The sequence below is a fragment of the Lissotriton vulgaris genome, chromosome 4_1, assembly GCF_964263255.1.
Source record: "Lissotriton vulgaris chromosome 4_1, aLisVul1.2, whole genome shotgun sequence".
NCBI classification, from domain to species: Eukaryota; Metazoa; Chordata; class Amphibia; order Caudata; family Salamandridae; genus Lissotriton; species Lissotriton vulgaris.
This window is the reverse complement of record NC_141691.1, coordinates 1,839,579,510-1,839,588,928: the sequence shown is the minus strand read 5'-3', so window position 1 is coordinate 1,839,588,928 and position 9,419 is coordinate 1,839,579,510. Positions and strand designations below refer to the sequence as shown.

The following is a 9,419-nucleotide window of genomic DNA, read 5'->3' as shown; positions in this document are numbered from 1 at the left end:
GGAAGGACGGATGAAAGAAAAGGTGGATGTATGGATGTATAAAATGTTGCATGGATGAATGATGTATGGATGTGTGAAAAGGTGGTGTGATGAATGATGGGTGGATGGATGAAAGTGTGAGTGAATTGATGTATAGATGAAACGTTGGATGGATGAAGGATGTATGAAGGATGGATGGAAGAATGAAAGGATGGATAGTTAAAAAGTTGCATGGATGTATGATGCATGTGTGAAAAGCTAGGTGGATAAATAATGTGTGGCTGGATGGATGTGTTAATGTGTGTATAGATTGTGGAATGAAATTTTAAGATAGATGTAGAAAATGTTGCATGGATGAATGATTGATGGATCGTTGAAAAAGTTGTTGGACGAATGATGAGTGAATGGATAGAAGGGTGGATGTGTAAATGATGGATGTATGGATGGAAAGCTGAAAGTGTGGATGGATGTATTGTTAGTAGAATGAAATGGTAGATGAATGTATTAATAAAAATGTTGCATGAATGATGGATGGATGTGTGGAAATTTAGGTGGCTGTATGATGGGTGTATGGATCGAAGGGTGGATGAGTAAAGGATGGATGTATGGAAAGGTTGAAGTGTGGATGGATGAAGGATGGATGAATAAAAGTGTGGATGAAAGGATGCATGGAAGGATAAAAGGGTCGACGGAAGGACGGATGTAAGAAAAGGTGGATGTATGGATGGATAAAATGTTGCATGGATGAATGATGTATGGATGTGTGAAAATGTGTTGTGATGAATGATGGGTGGGTGGATGAAAGTGTGGGTGGATGGATGTATAGATGAGACGTTGGATGGATGAAGGATGGATGGTAGAATGAAAGTATGGCTAGTTAAAATGTTGCATGGATGTATGATGTATGTGTGAAAATGTAGGTGGATAAATGATGTGTTGCTGGATGGGTGCGTTGATGTGTGTATACATTGGAGACTGAAATTTTAAGATGGATGTAGAAAATGTTGCATGGATGAATGATTGATGTATTGTTGAAAAGGTGGGTGGACGAATGATGAGTGGATGGATAGAAGGGTGGATGTGTAAAGGATGGATGTATGGATGTAAAGCTGAAAGTGGGTGAATGTATTGTTAGTAGAATGAAATGTTAGATGGATGTATTAATAAAAATGTTGCATGAATGATGAATGGATGTGTGAAAATGTAGGTGGCTGTATGATGGGTGGATGGATCGAAGTGTGGGTGAGTAAAGTATGGATGGAAAGATGCAAGTGTGGATGGATGAAGGATGGATGAATGAAAGTGTGGATGAAAGGATGCATGGTAGGATAAAAGGGTGGACGGATGGAATAAAACGTGGCTGGATGTATGGATGGATAAAATATTGCATGGATGAATGATGTATGAAAAGGTGGTGGGATGAATGATGGGTGGATGGATGAAAGTGTGGGCGTATGAGCATTATCACGGGAGTAGCAGTTCTAATGAATGTGGGATATGTTTTTATTTTACCATTCTTTCACAAGGTATAAGACAGATGAATTTGCTACAATTCCTACAGAACATAGAATGAGTGCATGTGGTCTAGCTTCTTTAAAAAAAAGAATATTGTGCACAGTAACATTTTCGGCATTTTGCTCAATTTGCTATAGAACATAGAATGAGTGCATTTGTTGTAGTTTCTTTCAACTAAATTTGCACAGTAACATATTTTATGGAGTTGGTAAATAATAATGCAAAGACAAGATAATAATGTTTCAAAATGTTATTTAAGTAAATATATTTACTATTATTGTATGAAAGCAAATTACAATTTAATGAAAATACTGTTTTTTGCATTTTTTATGAAACCTAATTTGAATATTTTCTCTTTTTACTTCCATTTACAGTAAAGTATTGTGTCCTTTTTTTCAACTTATGAAAATATATCTTGGACAAGCCACTGTTAGATGGATGCAGGCAGCTGCTTAGAAACTTCTTTAAACAACATATACAATGAGGTCAAGGTCTTAGAAAGCGATTGCATGTTTTGTTGTAAAACATCAATAAGGCACTTGAGGATGACACAGAACCATGCATAGGAACAATATTGCACAGTGACTTTACTAGTTTGAAAAATCCCATAACTTCTGAAGAATCTGAAGATTGATGTATAAAATGTTGCATGGATGAATGATGGATGTGTGAAAAGGTGTGTGGATGTGTAAAGGATGGATGTATGGATGGAAGGATGAAAGGGTGGATGGATGCAGGATGGATTGTTGAAAGTGTGAATGGATGAAAGGATGCGTGGAAGGATGAAAGGGTGGACGGAAGAAGGACGGATGGAAGAAAAGGTGGATGTATGGATGTATAAAATGTTGAATGGATGAATGATGTATGGATGTGTGAAAAGGTGGTGTGATGAATGATGGGTGGATGGATGAAAGTGGGTGTGTATTGATGTATAGATGAAACGTTGGATGGATGAAGCATGTAGGATGGATGGATGGAAGAATGAAAGGATGGATAGTTAAAATGTTGCATGGATGTATGATGTATGTGTGAAAAGGTAGGTGGATAAATAATGTGTGGCTGGATGGATGCGTTGATGTGTGTATAGATTGGGGAATTAAATTTTAAGATGGATGTAGAAAATGTTGCATGCATGAATAATTGATGGATCGTTGAAAAGGTGGTTGGACAAATGATGAGTGAATGGATAGAAGGGTGGATGTGTAAAGATGGATGTATGGATGGAAAGCTGAAAGTGTGGATGGATGTATTGTTAGTAGAATGAAATGGTAGATGGATGTATTAATAAAAATGTTGCATGAATGATGGATGGATGCGTTAAAATGTAGGTGGCTGTATGATGGGTGTATGGATTGAAGGGTGGATGAGAAAAGGATGGATGTATGGATGGAAAGATGCAAGTGTGGATGGATGAAGGATGGATGAATAAAAGTGTGGATGAAAGGATGCATGGAAGGATAAAAGGGTGGACGGATGAAGGACGGATGGAAGAAAACATGGCTGGATGTATGGATGGATAAAAATTGCATGGATGAATGATGTATGTATGTGTGAAAAGGTGGTGGGGTGAATGATGGGTGGATGCGATGAATGATGGGTGGATGGATGAAAGGGTGGGCGTATGGATGTATAGATGATAGCGTGGATGGATGAAGGATGTATGGATGGGAGGATGAAAGGCTAAATAAAAAGTTGCATGGATGGATGTGTGAAAAGGTAAGTGGATGAATGATGGTTGATGAAAGGGTGTGTGGATGGATGTATAGTTGGGAGAATGAAATGTTAGATGGATGTATGGATGGAGAAAATGTTGCATGTATGAATGATGTATGAAAAGGTGGTGGGATGAATGATGGGTGGATCGATGAAAGTGTGGGCGTATGAGCATTATCACGGGAGTAGCATTTCCAATGAACGTGGGATATGTTTTTATGTTACCATTCTTTCACAAGGTATAAGACAGATGAATTTGCTACAGAACAAAGAATGAGTGCATGTGGTGTAGCTTCTGTAAAAAAAAAATTGTGCACAGTAACATTTTAGGCATTTTGCTCAATTTGCTATAGAACATAGAATGATTGCATTTGTTGTAGTCTTTTTAAAGTAAAATTGCCCAGTAACATATCTTATGTACTTTGTAAATAATAATGCAAAGACAAGATAAAAAGCTTTAAAATTTTTATTTAAGTAAATATATTTAGTATTATTGTATGGAAGCAAATTAAACTTTAATTAAAATACTGTATTTTTAGCCTTTTTACTGAAACATAATTTGAATATCTTCTTTTTGTACTTCTATTTACAGTAAAGTATTGTGTCCTTTTTTACAACTCATGTATTTTTAGTATGTATCCGTTTTGAAAAATGACATTAACATTTTTTGGCAAGTTAGGCATTAGAGCTTCTTGAATGTCGTCAATGTCGGCTGGTATATTGAAGAAGTCCAGTAGAATATTGTTATTTATTTCCACAGATTGTAAATTTTCGGCGTTATCAATATGTACATTTAGTGTACAGTGTTCCTGATTAGCAGTTTCTAGCCCATATATAGTCATATTTATTTCTTCTTCTGGTGGTTGTATTTTCTGTGAAGGAAAAAGAAGTTAGTTAATTTCATTTTTTTGAAGTCCTTTTGTTTTTTTTCTTGTGTTGACCTACGGAAAAATTTCTTGTTATATGCAGGCTTAAATAATGTTAATAAGTAGTGAAGATCAATCAATCAATCAATCAGTGACACTTATAAAGCGCGCTACATACCCGTGGGGTCTCAAGGCGCTGGGGGGGGGGGGAGCCGCTACTGCTCGAACAGCCAGGTCTTCAGCTTCTTCCTGAAGGAGAGGTGGTCTTGGGTCAGGCGCAGGTCGGTCGGGAGGGAGTTCCAGGTCTTGGCGGCCAGGTGGGAGAAGGACCTTCCTCCTGTAGTCGCTCTTCGGATGCGGGGGACGGCGGCGAGGGCGTGGTTGGCTGATCGGAGGTGGCGGTTGGGAGCGTAGAAGTTGACTCGGCTGTTGAGGTAGCTCGGGCCTTGGTCGTGTAGGGCTTTGTGTGCGTGGGTGAGGAGGCGGAAGGTGATTCTTTTGTTGACGGGGAGCCAGTGAAGGTCTCGCAGATGTCCGGAGATGTGGCTGGTTCGTGGGATGTCGAGGATGAGTCTGGCTGAGGCGTTCTGGATCCGCTGGAGTCTCTTCTGGAGCTTGGCGGTGGTCCCGGCGTAGAGGGCGTTGCCGTAGTCCAGTCGGCTGGTGACGAGGGCCTGGGTGACGGTCTTCCTGGTCTCGGTGGGGATCCACCAGAAGATCTTCCGTAGCATGCGTAGGATGTTGAAGCATGCCGAGGAGACGTTGTTGACTTGCCTGGTCATGGAGAGGGAGGAGTCCAGGATGAAGCCCAGGTTGCGTGCATGGTCTGTCGGTTTGGGTGCGGTGCCCAGGGCGGGAGGCCACCAGGAGTCGTCCCAGGCGGAGGGAGAGGAGCCCAGGATGAGGACCTCCGTCTTGTCCGAGTTCAGTTTCAGGCGGCTGGTCGTCATCCACTCGGCTACCTCTTTCATCCCTTCGTGCAGGTTGGCTCTGGCGGCGGCGGGGTTGTTGGTCAGGGAGAGGATCAGCTGGGTGTCGTCGGCGTAGGAGATTATGCTGAGGTTGTGTTTGCGTACGATGGCCGCGAGGGGGCTCATGTAGACGTTGAAGAGGGTGGGGCTCAGAGATGATCCTTGGGGGACGCCGCAGATGACTTCGGTGGCCTCTGACTTGTACGGTGGTAGGCGGACTCTCTGTGTTCTCCCGTCGAGGAAGGAGGTGATCCACTCCAGTGCCTTGTCCTGGATTCCGACGTTGCTGAGGCGCCGTACTAGGGTGCGGTGGCAGACCGTGTCGAATGCCGCGGAGAGGTCTAGGAGGATGAGGGCCGCTGTTTCTCCATTGTCCATCAGGGCTCGGATGTCGTCGGTGGCGGCGATGAGGGCGGTCTCGGTGCTGTGGTTGGCTCGGAAGCCGGACTGTGAGGGGTCGAGGGATCCGTTCGTCTCGAGGAAAGCGGCCATCTGCTTGTTGACGGTCTTCTCGATGACTTTGGCTGGAAACGGGAGGAGCGAGATGGGGCGGTAATTCTTGAGGTCGGTGGGGTCCGCTGTTGGTTTCTTGAGTAGGGCGCTGAGTTCGGCGTGTTTCCAGCTCTCGGGGAAGATGGTGGTGTCGAGGGATGTGTTGATGATGTCTCGCAGGTGGGGTGCGATGACAGCGTCGGCTTTGTTGAAGACGTGGTGAGGGCAGGGGTCGGTCGGTGATCCGGAGTGGATGGAGTTCATCGTGCGGATGGTGTCTTCGGTGCTGATCGGGGTCCAGGCGTGGAGGGTGGTGGTGGGGGGTGGTTGTTCGGTCATGGTGTGCGTTGGTTGGTTGTTGAAGCTGTTGTGTATGTCCGCGATCTTGTTGTGGAAGTATGAAGCCAGGGAGTTGCAGAGGTCTTGCGATGGGGTGATGTCGTTGTTTCCTGCGCTGGGGTTGGAAAGCTCTTTGACGATGTTGAAGAGTTCCTTGCAGTTGTGTGCGTTGTTGTCCAACCGGTCCTTGAATGCTGTTTTCTTGGCGGCGCGGATCAGCTGGTGGTGTTTCCGGGTGGCAAGTTTGAAGGAGGTCCTGTTGTCCGGTGTCGGTTCCCTTCTCCAGACTTTCTCGAGGGCTCGGCAGTTCTTCTTGGAGCTCTTGAGTTCGTCGGTGAACCATGGGGCTTTCTTGCTGCCGGGTCTGCTGGGCGGGGTCCTCAGTGGGGCGAGTTCGTCCGCGCAGTTGCTGATCCACTTCGTGAGGTTGTCGGCGGCCTGGCTGGGGTTCGCTGAGCTGGCAGGAGGGTGCTGGCTCAGGGAGGTGGCGAGCTGGTCTGCTGTGATCTTGTTCCAGCTTCTGCGGGCGGTCTGTTGCTGGTGGTGGTGGGTCGTTGTTTTCTTGAAGGTGAAGTGGACGCAGCTGTGGTCCGTCCATTGAAGCTCTGTGGTGTGGCTGAAGTTGATGTCCTTGCTGGATGAGAAGACAGCGTCGAGTGTGTGTCCGGCGAGGTGGGTGGGGGTGGATACCAGTTGCTTGAGTCCCAGGTTGGTGAGGTTGTCGAGCAGGGTGCTGGTGTTGCGGTCGTTGTTGTTCTCCAGATGGAAGTTGAGGTCTCCCAGGAGGATGTAGTCAGCGGAGGGGAGGGCATGTGGGCTGACGAAGTCGGCGATGTCCTCGCTGAATTGTGTGCGTGGTCCAGGGGGTCGGTAGATCAGGGTGCCTCTGAGGGTGGTGTTCGGGTTGGTGTGGATCTGGAAATGCAGGTGTTCGGCGGTGGTCAGGGAGTTGTCGGTGCTGGTCGTGAGACGGATGGTGCTCCTGTGGATGATGGCGATGCCTCCTCCCATCTGGTTGGCGTTGCGGTCCCTCCGGACGATCTTGTAGCCCTCTGGGATGGCGATGGCGATGTCGGGAGCTGAAGAGGCGTTCATCCAGGTCTCCGTGAGGAAGGCAACGTCTGGAGCTGTGGTGTCGAGGAGGTTCCAGAGTTCGATGGCATGTCTGTGGATGGAGCGGGTGTTGAGCAGGATGCACTTGAGGTGGGTACTGCTGGTGTTCGGCTTGGTGGGTGCTGGTGCGAGGCAGGTCCGGATGCAGGTGAACTTGCAGGCGTGGCAGCTGAAGGGTCCGTGGGTACGTCGTGGAGAGGCTTGATGGCATTCTGGGAGTCGGCCGGTGTTGAGAGCGGTGAGGGTGGCGGCGGAGTACGTCAGGCGGGTCGGTCGGGGTCTTCGTGGGCCAGGGGTCCTGGCGCTGGTCGCGATCCGGTCGCGGACGGGCGTAGACGGGCTTACCTTTGGCGCGCCTTCGGCGCACAATCGGCGCGCCCGCTGCGCGTGACCGCTGCGCGTCCGCACGGTCGCCATTTAAGGCGAAGTGCGCGGGTGGGCGGAGCAGCTGGGAGGCGGGAGCGGGGAGGGAACAGAAGAGAAAAAGGGGCGGGGCCAATGTCGGTGGCGGGAAGCGAGAGCGGAGGGCGGCGAGGTAGGCGGCCAATCAGGAAGGAAACAGGACACGGCACAGGGGATACAAAGAAATTAACAGGCACAAATTTAGGGCAAAACAAATAAAAACGGCAAAATACGCGAGCAGACGGCAGAAACAGACAAGCACAAATTACGGGCAAAACAAGGAAAAACAGCAAAATACGCGAGCAGACGGCAGAAACAGACAAGCACAAATTTAGGGCAAAACAACTGGGAAACCAGAGGGGAGCGACCACGGCGTCAGCGAGGCCGGCGGCGAGGCAGAAGGCAGGCAGAGGGGAACACACGCAGCAGCTGGTGGCCGTGCGGCGCGGGGGTGTCCCACAAGTGGGTCACACTCACCTGCGCTGCACGGTCGCCATTTAAGGCCAAGTGCGCGGGTGGGCGGAGCAGCTGGGAGGCGGGAGCGGGGAGGGAACAGAAGAGAAAAAGGGGCGGGGCCAATGTCGGTGGCGGGAAGCGAGAGCGGAGGGCGGCGAGGTAGGCGGCCAATCAGGAAGGAAACAGGACACGGCACAGGGGATACAAAGAAATTAACAGGCACAAATTTAGGGCAAAACAAATAAAAACGGCAAAATACGCGAGCAGACGGCAGAAACAGACAAGCACAAATTACGGGCAAAACAAGGAAAAACAGCAAAAAGATAGTTTAAGAAAGGATAGATGTGAGTAAAGATAGTGAAAAGGTATAATATAGTGTGTATAATAGAGGATTAGAGACTGTTTTGTAATGTTATAGCTACTTTAGTAAAAATACGTATTAATAAATAGTGAGTAGTAGGTACTAGTTTTGTGTTTTAGAATAGTATTGTAAATAGTGATTATAGTTAATAGTGCAGTGTGAGTTGAGTTTGAGTTATTAGTAGAGTGTGTATGAGTTTTTTAGTGCATTGTCAATTATTTTTGGGAGTATTGAAGGTATTGGCGTAGTAGTATAAAGAGAATTTGAAAACGACAAAAAATTGGGTACTTAAGTGTTAGTATTAAAGTCATATTTGTAAGTGATAGTTGGGCATTATTAGTAAGTTATTTTGAAATAGTGAATGTTATTTTTCTGTAATAGTGTTTTTTTATGGTGTGAGTAATAAAGAGAGAGTAGTTAAGATTGAGTAGTAGATTTATTAGTGGAGAGTATTAGTGAGTTTTATAGTAGTGATTAGTAGAATATGTAGTATAGCTTAATCGATTTAGATAGAGAGTATTAGAAGAGAGAGTTTGAGGGAATTGTAATTAGTGAATATAGAGTTTGATAGTGTTTTAAAAAGTAAATAGTATAGATTGAGTAGTAGAGCAAGTTATTAATAGTTTAATAATTTGTACTTACTTGAAATTGTGTATTTCTTGTTGTGTTTAACATTTTATTGCTGTTAAATTCATGCACTGTCAGGTGCGTCATCTTTATGTAGGATCCAATTTCTATCGGGAAGTCTGTGGCATCTCTCCAAAGAGTTATTTTCACTGAGTCCGTTGTATCTTTCACAGTTATTGATTTAAGTTTTGTATCTTGGCCAGCAATAATAATTGTTTTTGTTTCTTCTTCCTGTAAGACAAAAAATTGGTAATAGAAATTTGTTTATTATGTTACAGTGTTGGTGTGTAAGAGTGTGGGTTTGAAAGAGTGGGTGTGAGCGTGTTGTAGCAGAATGTGTGTGTTAAAGAGTGTGTGTGAAAGTGTGTGAGTGTGCGAAAGAGTGTGCTCAAGAATGTGTACGAAAGTGTTTTTTTATGAGAGTCTGTCAAAGAGAGAGAGTCTGTCAAAGAGAGAGAGAGTCTGTCAAAGAGAGAGAGTCTGTCAAAGAGAGAGAGAGTCTGTCAAAGAGAGAGAGAGTCTGTCAAAGAGAGAGAGAGTCTGTCAAAGAGAGAGAGAGTCTGTCAAAGAGAGAGAGAGTCTGTC

At 45.8% G+C, this 9,419-nt stretch overlaps 1 protein-coding gene across 1 annotated transcript in view; it reads right to left on the bottom strand.

The window, feature by feature from the left end:
- Positions 1-3,742: 3,742 nt before the first annotated feature.
- The window catches only part of LOC147724605 (uncharacterized), a 48,529-nt gene continuing 42,852 nt past the window's right edge, over positions 3,743-9,419 (bottom strand). The window contains exons 3-4 of the mRNA XM_086967034.1: positions 8,850-9,065; positions 3,743-4,079 (exon numbers count right to left, since the gene is read on the bottom strand). Of these exons, the coding sequence (XP_086823160.1) occupies positions 3,819-4,079; positions 8,850-9,065 (477 nt within the window). The 3' untranslated portion in view covers positions 3,743-3,818. The remainder of the gene's footprint in view (positions 4,080-8,849; positions 9,066-9,419) is intronic.